The sequence below is a fragment of the Anthonomus grandis genome, chromosome 1 (genome assembly GCF_022605725.1).
Source record: "Anthonomus grandis grandis chromosome 1, icAntGran1.3, whole genome shotgun sequence".
NCBI lineage: Eukaryota > Metazoa > Arthropoda > Insecta > Coleoptera > Curculionidae > Anthonomus > Anthonomus grandis.
Window position 1 is genome coordinate 58323694 of NC_065546.1, and position 25685 is coordinate 58349378.

The following is a 25685-nucleotide window of genomic DNA, read 5'->3' on the forward strand; positions in this document are numbered from 1 at the left end:
GTTTTTCCGGAAATAATGACTTACAGAAGATAGGTGCGCCTCATCGAGAGCTACAATTTTTTTGAAAAAATGTTTTTTTTTGGGAAAAAATCAGAAAAACCTCAAAATATTGATTTTTTTAGTTTTTTCTGTGTAAAATTTTTATGGTGCAAAATTTTAAAAAATTTCATGTGGATTAGTTGAAGCTGCATTCTTTTCGAATAAAACGGCGTATAAAGTTTAACCGTATCATTTATACAGGGTGAACAGTGCTCAATTGAAAATACCCTTTTTCACACTTTCTTTTTTCCAGCCTTACAAACTTTTTAACGGCACCCGCTAGAGCCAAATGGCTTATGGGCGGTTTGTAGCGTGTGATAAGCAAAATCTTTTGCAATTTCAACCGTACTTCTAAGTAAAACCGTTTTTTAGTTATGAATTTTTTAACATTTTTTTACTTTGGAAATTAATTGTGCGCACCCACTATGTGATTCCAGAAAAACCAAAACCAATCGAGCAGATGCGCCATTTATTTTACTATGACATACTAAGATTTCATTTTTTCGCTATTTTTACAAGTACCCTAAAAGTAATTTTTTCAAAAAAGTCCCAAGTACGAAAAATCGCTAAAAATCTACCCACACAAGCGATGTTCGAGTCACCTATGACTGGTGTTATGGCCGGCGTCTCCATGGCAACGAAAACGGCGATTTTCGCCGAAAAAAGACCCTTTTTATGATCCAAATTTATCTATTAAAACCGACTGGAATCAGTCTAAAAATGATGTTAAACTGTTCCTAAAGCTTTATACTATTTTTCCATGTACAAATCATAAGGCAAAAACCTTTTTATATTCCCAAAATCATCGTCTGAAAATGGTCGATTTTAACGTCTATGCCCAATTTTAATGGCGGCGGTTTTGACAACATGGCGTCAAAGTGGATGAATCGACTCGGACTTGCTTCCTAATTTCATTGATAAAATGCTTAAAATAGCTCAGAACTTCCTGAAATTGGTGTTCAATTATTCAAGAGACTCTGGAGAATCAGAATATATGCATATCTTTTACCAAATCGGGTTCTTTTAGCCGTGATAATTCGGCAACGTTTGACGTTTTAGTATTTGCCATGTATTATTATAATATGCATGCGACACAGTGGTCTATACAAGTCATTTTGCTAGACAAAAATTACAACACAGTGGGTCCAAATGATAAAAAAAAAAATCTAATCGGGATTTAATGGGTATTATTATTTTACGTGGTAATTTTTTTTTTTTAACTTTTTTGGTATTTGCACGATTTGAATGAAATTTGGTATTTGGGTTTGGTTTAGGGTATAATTATTAATTTTTTACAAATTTTTAAAATATTGGGTTTTAGGGTCATGTGACTACTAACACTTTTTTCCTATGGGTCCGATTTGATTAAAATTTTGTATAAGGAGTTTATTTAAATATTAACACATACTTAGATTCGAGCGGAGTTCTTATCACATCATGGTTCTGTGAAGCATGATACCCCAAAAACCGTAGACTCAAAGCTTGTAAGACATATAACGCGGTGAGTAGCGTTGTCGGAGCAACTGCTCATTCTGATTCTATATATTCTCACATATGATTTTATTTGGTTCATTAGTTTTCCAGGATATCAGGCTGCAGATGTAGAAGCGACAAAAAAAAGAAAAATAATCAAATCATTCATTGCATCCAAGCTCATCAAAAAAGTTTTAAAGAGTTTGAATTTTAATTGCTCCCTTATCTAACTTAATCCTTAAAAGTTAACACAATTGAACTTAAAAAACCACATATAATAAGTTTTAAATGTTGTGATTTTGAGGTGCTTTATGTTTATCAACTCCTACTTGGATTTGATAAACATAAAGTGTGCACTGATTTTCGATCTCGCTTATTGTATAAATGAAAGAGGCACAGTTTATAACAAGATAAATATTTAATTATCTCTCATCTATTCTAAAGGGATGTGTTACAAAACCAAAGCCAGCTTGGTTTACTAATGCAAACAATCCTGAAAAAAGAACGACTTCGATTCGACTATTCTTACCTATCTAATATTTGTGGTAAATAAATAGATATAAGAGTACCAAATCATTTAAAAAATCCCTTGAAGTCTTAATGTTGTTTATGTTGTAACGATTGATTTGAGTGACGTTTAAGCCTTTCTGAAGGGTGTACTCAGGGATCAAATTTGAGACTTTTTCTTTTTGCTATTTATACATGTGATATGGATTCTATTATTAATTATTGTACAATGCAAGGATACGCGGATGACACCCAGATCTATAACAATTTTTCTGAAGAAAATGCACAGATGCTGTTCTTCGATTGACTGAGTGTTTATTTTAAAAATGTTGGGTTGCGACTAAATCCGTCCAAGTAGGTCGAAATATATTTTGGTCCAGATTATAAGTCGGCATTGAATAATTCGCCAATTCATTTTTTCAAGCATCGATTTAAATTTTGAGTTAATTTACGAATCTTGTCATTTTCCTTGATTATTATTTACGATTAATTAGACAGTTAACAGCAATTCTTGAAAGGTCATATAAAATTTTCATTGCGAAATCTGTATAAAAGTAAAGATATGCTTAATAGATAGACTACAATTGAGAAAGGTTTTGTGTGAAATCCTGGTTTTCGCTTATTGCATATTTTAATTTTTGTGCATAGGCCAACCCGGAAAGTAAGATCAACAGAAAAGGTAACAATGCTTGAAGAATTTAAGGACCCATAAGCATGTCAGATATAAGTTGCCTACATCAAAGTAATTGCAATATGCAATATCGAGAGATACAGTACATTTCGTATGCTTCATCCATTTATCATTATTATTAATACTTGTAGAGCTATGAGCATTTGGTTTTTAAAAATGCATTTTTTTCGAAATTTTAGAGCAGATATTTTTGATTATGAGTTTTTTCAAAAAATGAAGTTCTGCTAAACAGGTGTCCAATAAGTTTCAGGGGTCTAAGCATTTTATTTTCTAAGAGTTTTTCTTTCGGGACTTTTTGTTCAAATTCCAGACATGATTTTTGCATTTATGAACATTCTAATTTTGAAATCACTAACTTTCTTGCTTATAGAGGCATGAGCATTTCTAGAGATTTTATTTTATTTTAGGATTCTTGTTAAATTCCAAGGATGACTCCTTATTTTCTAAAATTCTTAGAAAAAAAAACCCTGCAACAGTAGTATCTAATAATGATTACCGTCAGTTACTGTACTGTAAATAGACGGTTGACAGTTCTAGTCGTGTTGACAGTTATACAGGGTGTCTCACGACGAATAGACGCGATCGATATCTCAGAAACTAATTTTTTTTAAAATTTGAAAATTTAGCAACATGGCTCAATCGATGGGGACCACACAACTAAAATATTTTGATAGTTGTGACGTTTCCGGTTATACCGGAAGTAGGTGTCAACTTCGTTATTTTTAATGGAACACCCTATATATTTTTACATTTTTGGCTTCCACGTGAAATTCTAGGTATATTTTGTGTATAATGTCCTATACCTAAGTGTAACCGTTTTTGAGATATTTTTAATTTCATGTGAAAAATTATGTTTATAAGCCCTAACATAATTACCGATTACTCCCTTTTAGTAGCCTTTATTTATTGGTTAGTTTCGGTTTTATTTTAAAGGAAGGACCACTTTAAAAGACTATTTTAATATTTGGCTTAAAAAAATATATAGGGGGGTCAAAAACTAGTATTAAAAATTAAAATGAAAAAATCATTAAAAGTCAATTTTTTTAAATGGAAACCCCCTATTTTTATAATTTTTTCATAAATATAATTAAAAATAAGGTTAACTTTATATAAGGTTATCTAGTCCAAAAATTGATAGTTTCCGAAATATTGACAGTTTAAATTTTACCTAATGTTAAAAGCCGTATAGTTGTACACGGCTCAAGGATTGTTGATTAGTTGACCATGACGGTTGTCATAGTAACCGCTAGAAGCAGCAGTAAGATAATGTATTATAACAGAAATGTAACTTTTTAATTAAATTATACATTAAATTACACTTTTACGAAGAAAACTTAAATAGCACGTCACTTATAAATTTAATGCATATAATCCATTGTCTTACTGCCGCTTCCAGCGGTTACTATGACAACCGTCATGATCAACTAATCAACAATCCTTGAGCCGTGTACAACTATACGGCTTTTAACATTAGGCCAAATCTAAACTGCCAATATTTCGGAAACTATCAATTTTTAGACTAGATAACCCTATATAAAGGTAACCTTATTTTTAATTGTCTTTATGAAAAAATGATAAAAATAGAGGGTTTCTATTTAAAAAAGTTGACTTTTAATGATTTTTATCATTTTAATTTTTAATACTAGTTTTTGACCCTCCTGTATCGTTTTTTTAGTTAGATATTAAAATAGTCTTTTAAAGTGGTCCTTCCTCTCAAATAAAACCAAAACTAACCAATAAATAAAGACTACTAAAAGGGAGTGATCGGTAATTATGTTAGGGCCTATAAACATAGGTTTTCACATGAAATTAAAAATATGTCAAAAACGGTTATACTTAGGTATAGGACATTATACACAAAATATACCTAGAATTTCACGTGGAAGCCAAAAATGTAAAAATATACAGGGTGTTCCATTAAAAATAACGAAGTTGACACCTACTTCCGGTATAACCGGAAACGTCACAATTGTCAAAATATTTTAGTTGTGTGGCCCCCATCGATTGTGCCATGTTGCCAAATTTTCAAAATGTTTGAATAATTAGTTTCCGAAATATTGATCGCGTCTATTCGTCGTGAGACACCCTGTATGTTAATTAAACACTTTGCGTGCCACGTTTTCTTGTTTTGGAGTTTTAGAATCTTCAAGTTTAGTGTAAGGATTTTGTTTTTTTGTTTCAAATGTTATTATTTAACGAAATAATACGGATGATGGTAATCCTATAGAGAATTATGCCAAATGTAAATCACTAATGATAGTGACAAAGTTCTAATAGTAGAGAAAAAAAAGCTCAAAAGAAGATGTAGAACAGGTTAAGCAAGATTTGAGGAAAAATATCAATCCTACGTGTATAAGGCTTGAGTTATCATTAGGTAAATTAACCAAAATTGGAGGTGTAATTAACAGATGTCAAAAATAAGGAGGTTATTACTGCTATTCAGTTTCAGATCCAAAAAAATGGATGATATTACCAGTGTAGAGGTACCAAAGACCTAACAATAGTGTTAAGTGTATAAATTGTGTTACCTCGAAAAAAAAAATATGATTTTAGTCTTGATGGTAATCATGTTTCTTGAAACGTTAATAAGTGTGATTCTTATAATCGAATTGGCAACTCATATTGAATGGTTTTAGAGATATAAAGAAACATTTTGTCTATAAAAGTTGGATTTTTTTGATTTGAAGTTCTTAATTTTACTATAGGAATGCCAATTTCAAACCTCTAACTTTTCTATTTTCAGGAATGTGAAGCGTATTATCCATATCATTTTAATTCTTTATTTTTAACTAACAAAAAAAACTGAAATAGGTATCCAACAATCCTATTGGACGAATCTGTGTTGCATTTTTCAAATCTCGTTACTTCTTTATTTGCAGAGATATCATCACTTTGTTTATAAACTTTTTTTTTTAAATTTCGCCGGTATGCACAAAAGCAGTTTCCACTCACGTATCTTATAATTACCATACTAGAATTTTCTAAACAATTTAACTGATCTTAATACAATTGTATTAAAAACCCCAATTCATTACAATAGATTAAATTCCCAAACTCAAACTCAATTCGTAATTAAACTTTGTTTATGTACACTGACGCAAACGGACAGATTATTGAGGGCATATTGTCTGGAAATTTGTAAGCTCCCCAAAATAATTCTCAAAGTATCCATCCGGAGCCGAAGGCCGCCTGGAAAGCAAATAGTTTAAGTGATCGATACCGAATGCAATTGTCTTCAAAAGTGGATTTACTACGGTGGTTTTGCTTTAAGTGGTGAGGACACAAACGCGGATTACTACGGAACGTTTAAGCGCACCCCCCTTTTGTTTGGCTTGTAATTGCTTGTTTTAGCATAGTTTGAATACTATTTAGGCCGTTTTTGTAAGAGGGTAAATTTCAGTGACCTCAATAATTTAACCTCTCCTTCCAAAAAATGTATTAAAATATTTTAGGTACCGCAGTAATAAACTTAATATGATAAAACAACTTACCCAGTACAAGCATACTTTTGGTCTTTTCATCCTCACTTTCTAGGGTGGAAACTGAACAAGTAAAATTTCCAGATAGGTCCGGCCCTATACTTAATATATGCAGTGCCCTATGGATGCTATTCGCGTCAACACTAGCCTGATATTCCAGATTCACCCTGTCTTTCAACACACCGAGGCTCTGGGGTCGTTTCTTCGTGCCTAAAAAGACGTTTTATCCAACAAAAGAAATCTTGTTATTTGTCTTGAAAAAATCATAAATTTTCGGAAATAATCGTTGCATTAGTCGTGTTGGATAGTGGCCAGGACCACTTTACAGATATATGTATTCGGTGTCGTTTAACTTTTATTCCCACTTAAGATGGGATTTTTAAGCTAAAAGCTTTAAAAACTGTCATCAGGACCTTTGGGTAATTTTCTATATTTTTGGAGGAAGGTTATATGGGTTTAGATCTGAACTCAGAGGTTTTATCCACATATTCTACATCAAAAATAAGCCCTAGTTTGTTGTGTAAACATATGCGGAGAAATACTTTTTTTCTGAGATGTTAAAATTATAATAAGAAAATATTCAAATCCGATCTACAACTTTTTTTCAAAGCCTAAGAGATTATAGTATTCTTTATTTTAAAAAATGTGAATAATTTAAAATCAATGATATTCAAAATACATTTTTATTAAATAAAACGGAACTTAATAATTAAATTATTTGATTTTCAAGATAAAGCAATTGAGACAGACTAGAAGATAGAGAAAAAAAAAACTTGAGCAGTACTTATAGTATGGAAAACAGGAATTAAAGAAAATACACCAGGATATGATTTGTTTAATGAAGACATTTAAAGTAGGTAATGAATAGAAGAGTGCTTTTTTGGAGAGTCACCCTGCGTTATTGGAAGACGTCGTCTATTATAACCTTAATTTCTTTACATATTAATGCAGATCTAACACTGATGGATCCCGGTATGCCAAACAATGTTTCTTCTTTACATTGAAATGAACAATTTTACATGCTAAATTGATGATAATATATGTTATAAAAAGATTTTTATTTTTAGTGATCCTACTGCTCAAAATTTGCCTCAAAACTTGTCTTTTTGTGTCGACTCAAGGTATAAAGTAAAAGGAAAGAGCTTCTTTACTGTCATCGAAATAGGGCGAAAGAAACACCCTATCTTGTGCATTGACGATCTCAGAGAGTTTTTACCTAAAGGCAAAACCTAATAATATTTATTAAACGTTACTTAACAACGTATTCTGAACAGAAATACTTAAGAATCATACTTAAGTACTTTATTAAATTAATTATAGGCATCAAAATAAATCCTAAATTTAGATATACGTCTTTATCTAAGTAAATCTTTTGTAATATTCTCTGCCTATATATTGAGATTAAGTGGGACAGGTATTTCTTATGTAATAAAATTTCAATAAATTCTATAAAAATTAGTTCTTTAATTTACACAAAAATTAATTATTCTGATATTCTTTATAATTCAAATCTAAATGTTGTGAATTCTAGGCCAGTTTTAGTTGCTAATACTGATGTTGACAGTATAGGTATTCATATTCATGAAAGCTCAATGCATGTGGCATAAATTCAATAAATAGAAATATACAAACAAATAAGTGAGGGGTTTCATTTTAACGCTTGCATATATTAATAGCCGTCTATACGTTAAAGTCTTTAATCATAAGAAAAAACAAGTATAATTTCAAAACTTATCTAATCGATCGCCATGACTAATAGGAATGGAGAATTTTATAACAAATTTGTTGTGGCATGATTTTCTACCTTTAGGCTATTTCAAAGATTAAGTACTAAACATTGAAATACCGCTTTTCAATATTTGTTTAATAGTTACATATTAAGAAGTTTCATGACTTTTATTTCTTAAAAACAAAAGTATCAAGTAATAGAATATTTCAGCGCAATATGCTATTCTGGGGTCCTATTCTCAGTATCTTTTTAATAGCTTGTTTGTTTTCCAGTATAAAACATTTCGCTATTTATGTAGGGTAAGGTCTGCTAGTGAGTCGTGTCGTCCCTTATTCGTTAAATGTAAAACTTTAACTTTGTGCTGTACCTTTATTTTGGAAATAGTAACATTTAATCATAGGAAATTTAAGAAGGAGCTTGAGCTCGAGGGACACTATCAAATCCGCCAAGTATGCTTACTCAAGTTGCCTATTTCGCACTCTAAGCTTGCCTAAGCCTAATAATTAATTTGCATTTGAAGGTAGAAAACTTTTACCAGTGTCTTATGTTACCCAGTTGTTTGTTTACAAATTTACATCTGAAGCGCAAAAAAAATAGAAAGCAGCAATGGCACCTTTAGTAAATTAAGGATTGATTTTGAAGTAATGGATTTAGTATTATAAACACGAAAAATGGCAATATTTTTTCCTGAAGATTTAATAAGACTCCAACAGCAGACACTAGAATGGCAGCTAGCTCATTTTTATAGGTCAAAAATTCTTTGAGTTGTAAAAAAGTACCATCAACCAGTAACATTTGAAACCCATCCAAGTCTTAAAAGAAAGTGATGAACAGATGTTATTTTTTACCAATGAATTCTTCGTTTAATGGAGTAGAATAGAGAGTTTTTAAATACCAAATGAATATTGTTTTATTGACTGGGTGTAGTAAATGTTTAACTTTGAATTTAAGTTAATTACCTATTTGCGGTCTATTTCTTAGTAGAACGAGTGAATCGTCAAAACTTATTAAAAGTTCTAATGGCAGAGCATATTAATATATGGGCAAATATTGACACTAGAATTGACGGTTGTCCAGCCCACTTTTATAAAAATGTTGGACTACAATTTTTGAGAAAGATGGATTGAATGTTATGGACCAGTTGGTTGACTTCCATGGAGATCCAATATTAATTACCCTCTTAAACTTCTTTATATGGAAGTTTTAGAAAGAAATCGTATATGAGAATCCTGATAATTCAAGAGAAGAACTAACTTATTGGCCTCATTCAAAATGCTTACGAAGAAATAAAAAATGGAAATTTAGTTGCTGCTATCGGATCTATTAGACGTCGACGAAAATTATGTGTTCAGCAAAATGGTTCATAGTGCAAATATCTTTTTTAAATTCGAGTGTAGGTATGGCTGTTAACAATTTTTCCTAAATACACTGAAATTATTCGGTTTAAAGCAGCCATATTATTATGAATCATATTAAATTTTAGGTATTTTATCATGCTTGGGCACGTCTTTTATTTGTTTTTACTCTTAAACACTGTTAAATTAAATTAAAAATTCAAGAGTAAGTTTTTGAAAAAACCAGTGGCGTATCGCTTTTTGTCTAAAAATATTTATTTTCGATGAAGTACGGATGCCATTGAAAATATAGAAAAAAATTCTTATGAAAAAAATGCTCCTTTATTTTTAAAAGCTCCCAAATTGCATAAAAATATTTTAAGCTGTGTAAAAAATATAGATAAAAAACTTTCTTTTTTTCTTTTAATTTTATTAGCCTATGTTTGGGAGAAGAGGCATTTCATAATATATATAACTTGTATGACAAACTAAGGCTTATTTTTTATCTAAAATATCTGATTAAAATTTCTTGGTTAATATTAGGATCATACTGTATAGAAAAAAATAAAGCTTTTCTCACCTGGTATCCACTGGTAGACAAGAGACTTATTAAAATACCATTTAAGGACTAAGTCGTTTTCACTAGCGTCCATTGTAAAGTCACAGTCCAGGATTGCTTGGTTGCCATGCTTCACTATTTCAGGCACACGGAGTCTGTTAATTTTCACCGATTCTACCATGTTAATTATTAAAACTGAAAATAAAAAGAAAATTAATTATTCTATTGTTATACAGGGTATGCCGTTGATCATGTTACAAACTTCTAGGGCAGATAGAAAACGTCAAAAGAAAAAACAAAATCATATAAACATGGGTTCGGAAAAGCTTCCTCAGGAAGCTAGAGCTCTTTGAAAATAACCTTAAAAAACTAGTTTTTTTTTTTAATAGCTCCGGACCTACTTTAGCTACCGCAACCAATTTTGGGATGTAAATTAATGTTAGTATGTTTATTCTTTTGAACCTACTAAATAAAAAAAATATTTACCAGGGGCTTCAGAATCAGGGGGTATTTGGTAAATTTAGGCCCATTTCTTTAAGGCTTTAATTTCTGCCCGTTTGGGCATTAGATTATGATGTTCCTATGCTTTTTACATAAAAAAGGTGCTCAATATATTTACCGACTTTTACTAAGAGCACCTTTTTTATGTTAAAAGCATAGGAACATCATAATCTAATGTCCAAACGGGCAGAAATTAAAGTCTTAAAGAAATGGGCCTAAATTTACCAAATACCCCCTGATTCTGAAGCCCCTGGTAAATATTTTTTTTATTTAGTAGGTTCAAAAGAATAAACATACTAACAATAATTTACATCCCAAAATTGGTTGCGGTAGCTAAAGTAGGTCCGGCGCTATTAAAAAAAAAACTAGTTTTTTAAGGTTATTTTCAAAGAGCTCTAGCTCCCTGAGGAAGCTTTTCCGGACCCATGTTTATATGATTTTGTTTTTCTTTTGACGTTTTCTATCTGCCCTAGAAGTTTGTAACATGATCAACGGAACACCCTGTTTACGGTTTTTTTTTTTTAAGGTTTTTGAACCACAAGTTTATCCCGATTTTATTGAGAAAACCTATTTTAAAGTTGGTCTATATTAATAAGGAAGATACTTTCTTAAAGGGAAGTCTTTTCTACACATAATAAAATTCCAACTGTTTACGGAGCATGCTCAATCCCATATTGAATTCCATTATTAATTGATCTGTTTTAGTATTCAAATTTACTACAACCTGACTAAGCGTAAATATCATTAGCACAACTTTTAACTAATTGGAAACGTTCATTTCATATGGTTAATATACAGAATACTGATTTTTTAGGGATTGTCAATATATATAATTTTTTTTGCCAAGTTTTGCAAATTTTGTTCATTGGTCGGTTTACAAGTCGGAGCATACAAAAAGACTCTGGTATCTGAAATCTTGAACTTCGTGCATAAAATTTACTTAAAGGAGCATAACTTAGTTATTAATCCAGTTAAAACCAAAATGGTACTATTTTTAAATAAAAATGCTCGTAAAAATAACAACTGATAATAATAACTGACTTCTTTGTATGGTTGATATGAAGATTCTTGAATTAACATTGTTTAGCCTTTTGCGGTTCCTAGAATCCAATATTGTTTGCTAGTTTATTTTTCCTGTTTAGCTCTAATCATTTATTTTTTCTGCTTGTAACGGTACAGTACCATTGACAATGCGTTCAAAACACTTGCTGTCGATTTTTTTTGAAATTAAGGTTTAATCATGTCTGTCAAGGGATTTAGAATTTAAAATAGCTCAAAATACCGTATTTATTTAAGTTTTTATTGTCCAAATTTCTATGCCGTTTAGAATACTCGAAGCCCCAAATATCTGTTTGAAAAACTTTTACCGAGAAATCGAGTACATGGTCGAAATATTAGACATAATACCTTCACTATGTTGCACCATTCAACCGCTCTGTTTACACGTTATTTTATATATAATACTGTTCTTTTTTATAATAAATTAAATCCTTTGGTTACTGACAGTTTGTATACATTTAGACGAAATTTTAAAAATTTATTTTTGGAAGAATCAATGGAATATGGTATCTTGTTTATTATTTATTGAGCTTCTGTTTTTGGAAATTGGTTGCTCTACTTATAATAAACTATAATGTATAAATATAGTTGAAATTATTATTTATTTTTTTTTTTAGTTTTATTTTTAATAAAGGTTGATAGTTTATTTAATAGTAGCTGGTAGTTAATATTTGCCTTTATAAGCAAATAGGCATTATTGTAACATTTTTTGAATAAAGCATTTTATGATTGTTATTAGCATTGGTCGCTGGTTCGATCCTAATTAGAAAAATAAAGAGCTAAAAGACACTCTTTAATAATATTATAAAAGTTTTTTTACACAAGTATTAAGTGAACAGTTGATGCAGGAGATTTTTAGTCAGCAAAACTATAACTGCTAGACAGGTTTTTTTTTGAAATTTATTTGTAATTCTGATCTTTTTGTAAATTTCACCAATGTAGCTGACCTTTTAAACCTTGAACCATTTTAATTATTAATATATTATACAATCCGATGACGATGAGTTATTTCAACATTACATGTATCTATTACATATAAAATAAGATTGACATTCGATTTTGTGGACAAAATACTTTCTTTCAAGATTGTATGTTCCCGATTAATATAAATCTATTATTTTTAAAATAGAGAATTCTTTGAAAATTTTAGAAAATGTAATGCGTTCCCACTATAGAACCCAATACAAATAAGATTATTCTAGACGATAAACCCCCATAATACATCCCAATAAAACAAAGTAAAGCGCCAAGTAAACCCGAACCCAATAAGTCCAATTTAAGTCAGTATTTTCCACTCGACAACCCCTTGCACAACAAATTCCAAGTCGAACAATTCCATGGCAATTCATCTGGACAATATACGAGAGATATTGTGCCCCGTATCTGGAAACGAAGCAGCAGCAGTAGCAGCAGCAGCAGTAGCATGCAACTTCCACAATGGAACTTTCATTTCGCTTGTGCGGTCGACCGATCCGTGATAGAATTTCAATATTAAACTGCATTCATAACCTCAATGTTTACTGGATCTTGCTCATGTATAAGTAACGCGATAAATAGGGCTTTCATGAATCGATTGAAAGGGGAAGGGGGCCGGGGAGGCCCTCGATGAATGATGTACGACCTATCTACCCGTTTTGCGGATATCAAATTGGCATAACTCCGGTTCGTTTTCAAGTTCGGTTCGATTAATTATTACTACTAGTGCGGTTGCCGTTCTATGCTATGGAAAATTATTAAAAGGGTATTTATTATTTTACAATGTCCGTAAGCCATCTTGCGCCTGCTCAAGCAGCACACAAAATCTAATAATCAAAATTATTTTATATTACTAATTATATTAAGGGCGTATGGATAATAAAATATTACTTAATGACAATTATTTCAATATTTTCTTTTAGAAACCGATGTGATAGTATGCAGGGTATTTCATAATTAGTGGGAAAAACTTGAAAAGGTCGTAGAGGGCTTCAAAATAAGCAAATTTGCGTAATAAACTCCTCTGCAAAAATTATTAGATTTGAAAAATGTTAGGAAAAAATATGATTTTACGACAAATATTTTTCTCTATAGATATATTTCTGAAAATTAGTACCAGTGGCATTCATACGTGCTAGAACCTAGTGAGTTCCTTAAAAAGAATGGTACGTCGCTGTTTTCTTCAAATAAAAATTTACATTAAATTATATTTCCTGGCCTTGTTTTTTCCAACGAACCGTTTCCGCATAAGAAAATAAAATACCTTGTTCGAATTTATTTGTCGCTAAAAATTCAATTTTTAGTTTTATCCGTTTAATAATATTTACCATAGTTATTATAAGCAAAAAGAATTACTTGCTTTTAATGTGCAATTCGATACCAGAAACTGAATTTTTGATATTGTTAATTCTAAATCAGTATTCTTAGTAAAGCGACCACTTGTTTGGAATCTGCGTTAATATTTTTAGCAAGAAACAGATAAATAATAAATAGATGTTTAAAAATAGAGATATATTCGAATGTGGAATACGCTGACAAGCATCTAACTTTTGGAAAAGCTAGCGGTAATTCAGAATTCTAGCGGTTTTCAGCACGTCGTTATACTTAACGTACAGTATTTCCAAAGATTTATACAGGGTGAGTTTTTTAAAGTGTTACAATATGATATGTCAAAAACGGCTGCAAATTTTTTTTGACATTTTGGTGACATTTCAAGTATACCGCGGGGCACTTTTTGTGATATTTTTGACATTTGTCCCTTCACCCTCCTAAGAGGGGGGAGGGTCACTTCCTTATTTTAAATGGAATGACGTGTTTTTTATTCTTAAATACGAATCTACATAAAATATGAAGTCTGTTTACAAAAAATTTTTAAAATTGCTCTACTGGTTACGGAATTATGAGCAAAAATGTTTTGATTAAATTTAAAAATAATTCGAATATTTTACCATAATAACAGCCGGTTGCCATGAAAATCCTACTGTTTATTTTACTAGTATGGATGGAAATGAAAATCCTAGTAACAGTAGGATTTCCATGGCAACATAACAAGCAGTGTCACATAAAAATTTTGACGTGTTATTAACAAGTAAATTGTGTTTAAAAAGAAAAAAATGGAAGCGAATTTCAGTGTAGAAGTAGATATGTTGTTAATTTTGGGGGAGTGCAGAAAAAATTATAGGGAGGCTGCAGTAGTGTGGGCCGAGAGGTTTTCGGATATTCCAACATCTCATATGGCCTTTAAGAGACTGGAGACCAGAAGTCGTATGACTGGTAGTCTAAAAAGTAAACGACGAAATCGGATTAAAACGCAAACAGATGAAAATAAGGCAGTTGCTGTATTAGGAGCAGTAGCTATTGATCCTCAAATCAGTACCAGGCGGCTTGCTTTAGATGCTGGAATTAGTCAATCATCAATTATAACAATTCTGCAGCGGTACAAGTTTCATCCTTACCACATTACACTTCATCAAGAGCTTTACGGACATGATTTTGAGAATCGCATTAATTTTTGCACTTGGATTTCAACAAAAATGCGTGAAAATGACCATTTTTTGAGAAACGTTATTTTTTCTGATGAGGCTTCTTTTAATAATTGCGGGCAGGTAAGATTTAACTTATTTAAATTAGAACATATTCAAGTTTTGGTTGTTTGTTTTTCTAAAAGGTAAACAGGCACAACATGCATTACTGGGCAACAAATAATCCTCACTGGATGAGAACTGTACCAAATCAACATCCCTGGTCTGTGAACGTATGGTGTGGTATTTTCGAGGATAGAGTTATTGGTCCGCATTTTTTCCAAGGTCGTTTAAATGGACAGGTCTACACAGATTTTTTAAGAAATCAGTTACCTCGTCTACTAAACCAAAATTTAAATCCTAACGTATGGTTTCAGCAGGACGGAGCTCCACCCCAATATGCCATACAGGCCCGTACTTATTTAAATGAGATTTTTGAAAACAGGTGGATTGGTCGAGGTGGTGCTGTCAACTGGCCTGCTCGTTCGCCAGATTTGATCCCCCTTGACTTTTTTTTATGGGGATTTATAAAAGACAAAGTAATGGCTAGTGCACCTACAACTCCAGAGGACATGAAAAACAGGATTCGTTTTGCTTGTTCATTAGTGACACCAGCAATGTTACAGCGGGTACGAAACTCATGTCAGGAAAGAATAAGAAAGTGTTTGGAAGTCGAAGGCGGTCACTTCGAACAGCTCCTTAGGCATAATACAAGACGATAAATAGTTAAAAAATAGGAAATAATTTGTTTTTATTGAAGTAGAATATTCGAAGTATTTTTAAATTTAATCAAAACATTTTTGATCATAATTCCGTAACCAGTAGAGCAATTTTAAAAATTTTTTGTAAACAGACTTCATATTTTATGTAGATTCGTATTTAAGAATAAAAAACACGTCATTCCATTTAAAATAAGGAAGTGACCCCCCCCTCTTAGGGGGGTGAAGTAACAAATGTCAAAAATATCACAAAAAGTGCCCCCCGGTATACTTGAAATGTCACCAAAATGTCAAACAAAAATTTGCAGCCGTTTTTGACATATCGCATTGTAACACTTTAAAAAACTCACCCTGTAGAAATCTTCATAAACCTGGTAGTTTTGCGACGTCAGACGTGACAATGGCTACCAGTTGTTATTCATACACTTTAGTTTGAAGAAGCGGATCCATGTAGATGCCAATCCTTTCACAAATCTGCGTCACAGAAAATTCTCCTTTAGAAAAGATAATTTATCATTAATTAGTTGATTTAAATTAATCAAAAAGATCACTCTACAAACAAACAAGGTATTGGTCTTCATACATCTTAAGTAAGACATCCTGTATATACAGGGTGTCCAAGATAAGGCTGTTGGAGATACAGCTTCGGTTAAATTAGAAAAAAGTTGTGCACTTTGAAGCGTATTTACATGCCGTTGAGAAATTTCAAAAATTTTTATGGCCTGCTGAGATATTTGGAAAAAACGGAAATTTGCCAATATCGATTTTATTTTTTCCTGGCTTTATTTTAAAAGATATCAAAAAACTATTGACACTTTCTCATTGACACTTTTGATGTAGTACGTGATGGCGCTTTTAAATTTTATATCCGACGTTTCGTTTTCGAGAAACCACCATCAACTTTATTTTTTTATATGGCGCGAAAAGAAAATACACTCTTTATCTGATTCCATTTTTTATTACAAATTCAATGATGTATCACATGTCACATTTTTTTTGTTAGTTAAAAGGAAAAATGCAAATTTTCTCTTTTTTTAGCATATTTTTTAAGTAAGCTTTGGAAACAAATGCTTTGACGTATGTAAATACCTGTTACCGAGTCTGTCACATTTTTCTTAATATCTATTTAGAGAGTGATGAAGCTAAATGAAGCATTGATTTGCATTGTACATTGTACTACTTATAAATAAAAAAATGTAACCAGTAATAGACAAATGTTTTATGATTTTTCTAACGATATGCAACAAATAATGAATACATTTTAAAAATAACGAAAAAGGCAAATAAATTAACGCATTTTATAAATTTAATTTAAAACAGGTGTATAAACAGGTTTCCGTTATTTTCTAGACATAAGTATGATCTTCTTACAATAGCAGTTAAAATATCACGTAATATCTCTGGCGTAATACTTTGAAAAGCGGCCGTCACACATTCTCGTAACTCCTGCTCAGTTCCAAAAGAATGTTGATAGACTCGGTTTTTATTAAATCCCCAAAGGAAGAAGTCCAAAGGGGTTAAGTCCGAGGATCGCGCTGGCCAAGACACTTCACTGGAGGTTCCAATCCACTTTTCAGGAAAACGCTGCGAAAGGTACTGTCGAACTTGCCCAGAATTATGTGCAGGAGCCCCGTCTTGTTGAAACCAACAGCTATTGACTTGTGCCAGAGGTAAATCATCTAAGCAGTCTTCTAAATCATTTTGCAATAAATTAAGATATCGTTCTGCTGTTAATGAATAATGGTAAATAAATAGACCTAGTATTTTGGTTCCTAAAATTCCACACCACATATTAAACCCAAAACGTTGTTGATGTCTAGATATTTTCTTAACACGCGGATTTTGTTGGACGCAGTAATGACTATTGTGGCGGTTAAAGATACCATTATTAGTGACCATACTTTCGTCGGACCATATTATTTTTGATGGAAAATTAAAATCCTCCTCACAGGCACGTGTATACCACTCACAAAAATGCCGACGTCGTTCGAAATCCCCAGATTTAAGTCCTTGGCAAATTCTAAATTTGTAGGGGTGATATCTGTTTTTACGTAAAATAAACTGAGCTGTAGATTTGGCCACTCCTACATTTTTTTCAATTTGCCTGGTTGATATCTCGGGGTTTTCAATAACTGCTTGTAAAACATTATTTTGAGTTTCTTCAAGAGATTCCTTTTTTCGAGATAAAACAGGCTTTTTAAACGAACCATATTCTTTTAAATTTCGAGCCAACTCTAAGAAAATGGATTTACATGGTTGCTTTCTATCTGGAAATTTATTAAGATACATTGCTGCTGTATTTACAGTATTTTTGTAGCACGACAGCATGTCAAACTTCTCTTCATGACTATAATGACTACCAGGCATATTTGAAGATAATAACACAATTTTAGCAATAATAACGACAACAGTAAATAATAATAACAATAATTACTTAACAAACAACACCTCGACAATCACGGTAACAACAACTGCAATTAATATTTAATAAAAAATATGTGACAGGGTAAAAGGTATTTACGTCAAAGTGTCAAAGCATTTGTTTCTAAAGCCTACTTAATAAGATGTTTAAAAAAAAGAAAAATTGTATTTTTCCTTTTAACTAACAAAAAAATATGACATGTGATACATCGTTGGATTTGTAATAAAAAATGGAATCAGATACAGGGTGTACTTTCTTTTCGCGCCATATAAAAAAATAAAGTTGATGGTGGTTTCTCGAAAACGAAACGTCGGATATAAAATTTAAAAGCGCCATCACGTACTACATCAAAAGTGTCAATGAGAAAGTGTCAATAGTTTTTCGATATCTTTTAAAATAAAGCCAGGAAAAAATAAAATCGATATTGGCAAATTCCGTTTTTTCCAAATATCTCAGCAGGCCATGAAAATTTTTGAAGTTTCTTAATGACATGTAAATACGCTTCAAAGTGCACAACTTTTTCCTAATTTAACCGAAGCTGTATCTCCAACAGGTACCGAGATCCCCATGCTTAGGATTCTTATCTTGGACACCCTGTATAGGGTATCAATTTAAAACTTTTAATGCAAATATTTCTATAATGTGAGAAAATCGCGATTTGGTACAAATGTTATACCGTTTTTTTAGAATTTTTTTTAAACCGTTGTGTTAAAACATAACCAGCATCACTCGATGATCTTCAACGACGGAATATTACAGAAAGTGCATTTATTTCAAAAGAAATATTTTAAAACGTATTAAATAAGTTAATTTTCGAGCACCTAATTAAATAAAATATTAATTAATAAAAACAGAGTTTATTTTACTTAACTTATACGTTTCTTTGATCCTCTATAAAATTTAGAAAACATTCTTCCGCAGGTTATTAAATAGTACTCCAAAAAACCTTTAATTTAACGTATCATAAAAAGGGTAAAGTCATTGACATGCATCGAGCCCAAGGTGACTTACCTTATAACCCAGATTCAAAGGTTATAGTTATTTTACTTGTATAACATATTTACCAAATTGCAAAAAAAAAAATATTTAATTGTATGAAAATCTGCCTATAAAGGACTTAAAATACTCTGAAAAATAAATTGGTATATTTTCATCGTATTCAGTGATCCTAAATAGCTTAAAAAACCATATTCTTTTTGATATATAACATTAAATTCCGGCTTTGGCAAAAAAAACATACATTACCAAACTTCTAAACAATTTCCACATTCAAAGTCCAATAACGTTATTTCCCATCCAAAAAAAAAGGCCGCCGCTCCTTTCTCGCGGCCTTTCTTTGTATACTCAACCCCCATTTGACACGACATTTTATCCTATTTATACCGGATCTGGATCCCCTCCATACAAATCCATTAGCATGACCCTGCAAAATTCCTCGCGCATTATTTAGAAAAATTCATCCCCCCCGGAAAGCTTTCTGCCCTCGTAACGTGACAGGCTCTCCCGTGCTTTAAGGGCGGCAAACAAAAATTCCGGCTATTAAAAGTAAACCGAATCTATTATGCTCGATTTTTATTTTTTTTTTCCTAAAAATAGGTTAAAGTTCAGTGATATTTGACGTTATTATGCCTTGTTATTTAAGGGAAATGACTGGGCTGAAATGTCGTTTATTGCCGTGCCTTCAAGTTAAAAAAGAATTCTTGGGGGTTGCAAATTTATAAAGGAACAAACACGAAGACGGGCTTTGTAAGGACTTTTCATCAATTTAGTCGAATCCAGGCAAATAATAATAATAATAATTGTGCTGACGGTAAATGTGCTCGTTTTTCGCCTGTTTTCCTCCATTTATAAGCTGTAATTTAGCGTTCGACGGGTCAGCACTTATGAACATATAAACAGGGATATTTGATGTTTACCATCAAACAAAAGCTCTAGCTGACAAATGGAACAAACGGGGCGAAGTTTTTACGAGTCAAGGACACTTTTATAGGAAAAAATATTTGTTTTACCAAAAAATGTTTTATGGGATTAAAGTTTGCTTTGATAAATCAGGTTTTGTTGGTAACTGGGTCCTTAACTACGCAATAAAAGCATTTTTGGAAAAATGCTTTTATGCTGGGAAATATTTCAGCAAAATAAATTCCAGTAAGTGAAAAATAATTTATATGAGAAATTATATGAATTTAACATCGTAAAAATAAGACATGCAATTTATTTGCAGACTTCTCAAAATCGATTAGTACCATAATTTATTATTCAACACTTATTTTATTAGAAGACTCGGTTTCCTTGGCATTTTGTATATTAAACATGAAAATAAATTAGATTTTTTATTCAAGATGTTCCAAACAATAAAAACTCAGGATATTTTATATCCGGATCCAGTAACGTTAAATAAATTGACCATTTCAGGTCCCCGGAAAGGTTTAATTTACAAAAGCGGCTAGTCCACAAATAACCCAAGAACAAAATAAAACGGCCGCACACTATCTCACCTTTAAATCCCTGACCAAAAAGGGCATTAACTAAATAACCTGTAATCCTTACCCTTGGACAGGTTAAATACGTTTCGCCGCAGAAAATCATGTTTAAGGGAGGAAAAGATACCGAAGAGAGAGTTCCCCGTAGGCCCTTTTATAAAAGCCCACCGGGGAGCATTTAAGCTGATTCTTCATATCAACCGTTTGTTCCGAACCTTGTATCACACAAAAGTACTACGAGCAGCCACTTTTATCTTGTGTTTTATTCCCTTTTTGCTTCGTAGCATTTTAATCTGCAGTAAATATTCGACTTGCTGTTTATACAGACGACGCTTGCGGTGTATTTTCCACGGATTTGGTTTCGCGGTGGAGATATGGCCGCGGTTTAGACGAGAAATATGTGTGCTATGCAAATCCGTACAACATTAGGGAAATGGTATTTCGAATTCTGTTTGTGATTGTTTTGTGTGCCGCGTCGTAACAAAAACCGAAAACTTTTGTAAACGTCTTTCTATTTTCGGTTTATTTTTACTGCAGCTGCTGCTGCTGCTTTTGCGGTGTTTTTTTTAGGGTTGAACGGAGGTTTGAGTGCCTTGTTTCTATGATTCTTCTAGTTTTTATTTTTATTGTTAAATTTCAAGGTAATTTTGCAGTTTAGCGGCTTTTGTTAAAACTAACGAAAAATGGTCGGGTTTTTTGCAAAAAATAGGTGGATTTGGATATATTATTTGGGTCTTGTCGACTTTAAGTATCTTCGATTTTGCAATATTTTAAAATTTAAGCATAAAGAGTACTTTGAAAAGAATAGATTAAGAGAAAAAAATTTGCGGATCATTTACATAGGACGCTAAAAAATAATATTAAATTATGTCAAAAATGAGGTCTACTCTACTCTATTTGATGATCGAAACTCGTTGCTATTGATAATTACATTGTCAAACTATTGACATATGATCTCGCAGTTGCCAAATTGTGTATGTATGTAATAAGCAACAAGCACATCTAAAAAGCATATCTTATATAAGAGAAAACATGAAAGACATCTAAATCTATCTGCCAGAATGATAGCAGTGTCTTTACACTATAATAGTGAATGGGTTTTACTTTTACACACATTTCTACACAAGCAAAAAATTCATTCCCTTATGCAAAGGTTCGTAGCCTCCATATTTTCTAACATTTTGAAATTCTATTCATATGAAAAAATATAGAGAGGGTTCGTAAATGTCGAGCACATGGGCTGCTCAACATCCTAACTTAAAACAATTTATCCCAACCCAACCCAATCCAACCCAACCCAATCCAACCCAACCCAACCCAACCCGTCTCATCTCATCTCATCCCAGCCCAAGCCAACACTGAGGCACACGGGGGGCTTACGCCTCCCGTGTGCTAACGCAACCCAAAATCAACCCAGTGCAATTCAACCGAGCCCAAAACACTAAAAACATTCATATAGAAGAAATAAAAAATTCTTTAATCAAGGAACATGTATGGCAACGCTGTCACCTCGTGGCGTTATGTCAAACGTCAATAAAAAAGAATAATGAAGGAAGGTGGAAGGGAATTTTGTTTTTGTTAATTTTGTTATTTATATGAAAAATATTCTTTAGACTTACTTTTAAATAGAATATGCCTATATTTCATATTATTTTTAATTAGGATCGAAATCTAAAAAGTACCAAAACAATAAATAATACATTATGGGTGTCTTCGGTATGTTTTTTTACACGAAAATAAAGGGACTTAATTACAAGAAAAGGTAAAATCTTTTTTTTTATGTTATACAAACAATTTCGTCTTTTTGGTCATATTTTATGTATAATTTCATTTAAATTAAATAATTTTTCCAAAACTACAAAATTCTTATTCGCAAAAAAAATAAAAAAAGTAAAACTGACACAGTCGGAATCTGAACCCAGGCCGACCGGCTCATAGTTCACTCTCATTACCATTAAGCCATAAAGCGCTTGCGGTGAATGTTCGAAAACGAGTTTATATCGTACATAGGTACACATTGTCATGATTTTTTTGTTTTTATTATTTTATTAAAGAAAATGTTATTCATCCTCCAATTTTTTTTGCTTAAAATAGTCCAAAGAAGATTAGCTTACTATTTCATATTCAAAAATGTTAAAATTCGGAGATACCTAAAGTCGACTAGAACCTGGTTTGTTCCGTTTCTCTATCACCGCGAGGGGAACCTAAGGCGCTGCGCACAGACCATAGATATACCCAACCCAACCCAACTCAATCCAACCCAACCCAGCTCAACGCAACCCAATCCAACCGTTGGTTGATCCCTCGGGAGGTTCATTAACACCCAAGAGTTCTGCGTGTTAATGAACATGGGATGGGTTGGGTTGGGTTGGGTTGGTTCTTAAATTGCTCAAGCACCGCTCATCAAATTTTGCGTGTTTTTACAATTTTTTTTCAATGGCCTAATTTTGCCCAAAAAAAATTAAAAGTGGCGGAATGATACGATATAATTCGCCGCGAATATGTGAATTTTGATAGAACTTAAAAAAAAGAAATTTTAAAAATGATGTACTTCTAAAAATAAATTTTCAATTCAAACAAATTTGTGTTTATTACATGTAATTGACATTTTAAGTAATATATAATGAAACTAGTGTATAATGTTATGATTATACACTAGTTTCATTCATCATTTTTTATATGTTATGATAATGAATGACTAAAAAAATACAGAGTGAATTCTCCACTTTAGAGAAAGCCAGACTGGAGAAAGGCTTCAGCTACAGAGTGACAAAACGCAACAAAACTGGCAACACCACACCTAACCTCAACTCAGTTGTCACCTATTTGTTGACAAAACTAATGGTACACAAGGTTATTCTAATGATTAATCGCGTCCTATAGTGAGTGATTTAGTGCGTGATAACACCCTCTTCGTGATAAAATTTGGCTTTCCGCCACTCATAGTGAAAAATATATATCGAAATCTACCTACTTTGCAAAAAACCCGACCATTTTTCGTTAGTTTTGACAAAAGCCGCTAAACTGCAGAATTACCAATTTCAAACACTAGACCACTAGGCGGTCTTTTGTTTAAAAACTCATATTTCGCGTCGATTTGTACATTAATAAGAATGCAACTGAAAAAAATTATCTGAATACACCTTCTACCACAATAATTTGAGAAAAACTTCAAACATTCCTAACCAAAACCCGAACGTCAATCGCCATCAATCATTTTCCATAATCATGTCAAACAAAATCGTCAGTGTGGCCAGCGCGGCCTTTGAATTAACGAAAATGGTGGTGGTGATCGCCACCCATACCACCATCAAGTTGGTGAACGTGGGAAAAACGGAAGTGGTAAAACAGTACCACGAGTACCAACAGAAGGCGACCCCGCAGCAACGGGAGGCATTAAAGATGTTCACTGATTTAAGTAGAAAGGGAACTCAACTGGCTAAGTCGGAGTTAAGCGCTGCCAAAGGAAAACTTGAAGAGACTAAGAAGAAGGTCGAAACAAAGATTGAGGGTCATGACAAAAAGAAGAAATAGTGGTTATGTAGTGGATAGTTTTATTATTTATTAATAAATTTTGGATCATATATGCACGGGCATTAAAATAAATTAAGGTAAAGTGGTAAATCATCCTATTTTTTTACATCGAATTTATTATCTGATTCAATTAATTGCATTTGGATACTTTTTTTTCGGCAAATGATTTCGTTAGAAAATTTTGCAAATTTAGAACTCCGATATCTTTGGAAGTTGGTATAAAGATTTATTACTTATTTTAATAATAATAGTAATAATAATAATCCGTCTTTATTTATAATATAGGCTATAAACACAAAGAAATTAAATTTGATGACGAGATCTAGCTTAAATCTACTCCCATACCTTAAACACCCATTAAAAATAAAAGAAAACATTATACAAGTAAAAACGTAACATTATTAATTAATATTATTATATATATCTTTGTGATTAGGTGTTGCTTCGGATATTGCGATTAAATAATGAAGTTATAAAAGTTCTTCTTAAATAAAATTTAAATTTTTTTCGCCTTATTTTGACCATGCCTTTCTACCATTTTGATTGGTCCAATCAGGTATATCAAACTGTCAAGTTACTTACAATGATTTCCGTTGGCAAGCGAGAGGACGGTAGCAGATTTGTCACAATGTTTTCCTATTTACTTCCTAGAAATAAATAATTAATCAGAAATGAGTAAATTTGATTATAGCTGAAGTAAACGTGAATACGACGAATAGACCCAAATCAAACGATGTTTACCATTACAAATACAACCTTTAGTTATTCAAAATTTGAACGGAAAAGCCAATTGTTGGCAAATGAACCATGTGAAAAAAGAGCTACATACACAAAAAGAGCTAAAATGTAAATTTATGCAAATCTACGCACCGTAATCCAGCTGACAATCGTGACACAAAACGACCGATATTGCCAAATTCAAAGCTATTTTAGTGAGAATTTAGGATAATATTAACTAAGTGAAAATTAAAGCTTAACCCTATTTATTGGCGGTTACTTAAGTTTTTTTATATAAAATATTTAAAATCAATTAATAACAGACCCTGAATAATAAAATAATAAATGACGAACGATTAATTTTATTTAAAAGCGGTCATAAAACGACCTAAACCGGGTATCTACTGAATAAAATTTGAAATAATTTAATTCATGGCAATTTGGTTTTTATATCGACGCATGGAATTAATTATTATCAAACGTGTTGGGTTTGGATTCTGGGTCATTTGCCATTAACGCACCCTCTGTAAATTGGATATATGGATATTGCATGCGGTAATCTATATTGGTATATATGTTGATACGGACTTTCATTAAAATAATATTCGCTTTTGTTATTAATATAGTGTAAATTGCTACACCGAGAAATAAAACGGAGGAATATTATGTAGTGTATTAGATCTGTAACGCAACATATAACTAAAAAATTTAATTTCCAGTCAAAGGATCTGATGACCCGTTTGTATATCAAGCATTGGGAAATTGACCACCTTTACGCTCTTTATTTGCATTTTTTTTCTTCCATATTTCAGCCATTTAAACTATACATGTAGAATAATGGTTTAAGCTCAATGTCCCGGCAATTAATTTAAAAATTTACTTGGCAGAACTATTTATTTGTACATCAGAGTAGATGCTGTATTGGATTTTTAATCGGTTTACAAA

The 25685-nt window shown here is 32.0% G+C and overlaps 1 protein-coding gene across 4 annotated transcripts in view; it reads right to left on the bottom strand.

Moving 5' to 3' along the window:
* The window catches only part of LOC126745607 (uncharacterized), a 295984-nt gene that overhangs the window by 209224 nt on the left and 61075 nt on the right, over positions 1-25685 (bottom strand). For 3 of the 4 annotated variants that reach the window (XM_050453559.1, XM_050453552.1, XM_050453547.1), the window contains 2 exons: positions 9833-10006; positions 6202-6399 (listed from right to left, as the gene is read on the bottom strand). In XM_050453559.1, the coding sequence (XP_050309516.1) occupies positions 6202-6399; positions 9833-9992 (358 nt within the window). In that variant the 5' untranslated portion in view covers positions 9993-10006. Of the gene's footprint in view, positions 1-6201; positions 6400-9832; positions 10007-24605; positions 24671-25685 lie in introns of all 4 variants that reach the window. The other variant, XM_050453550.1, reaches the window with a different exon arrangement.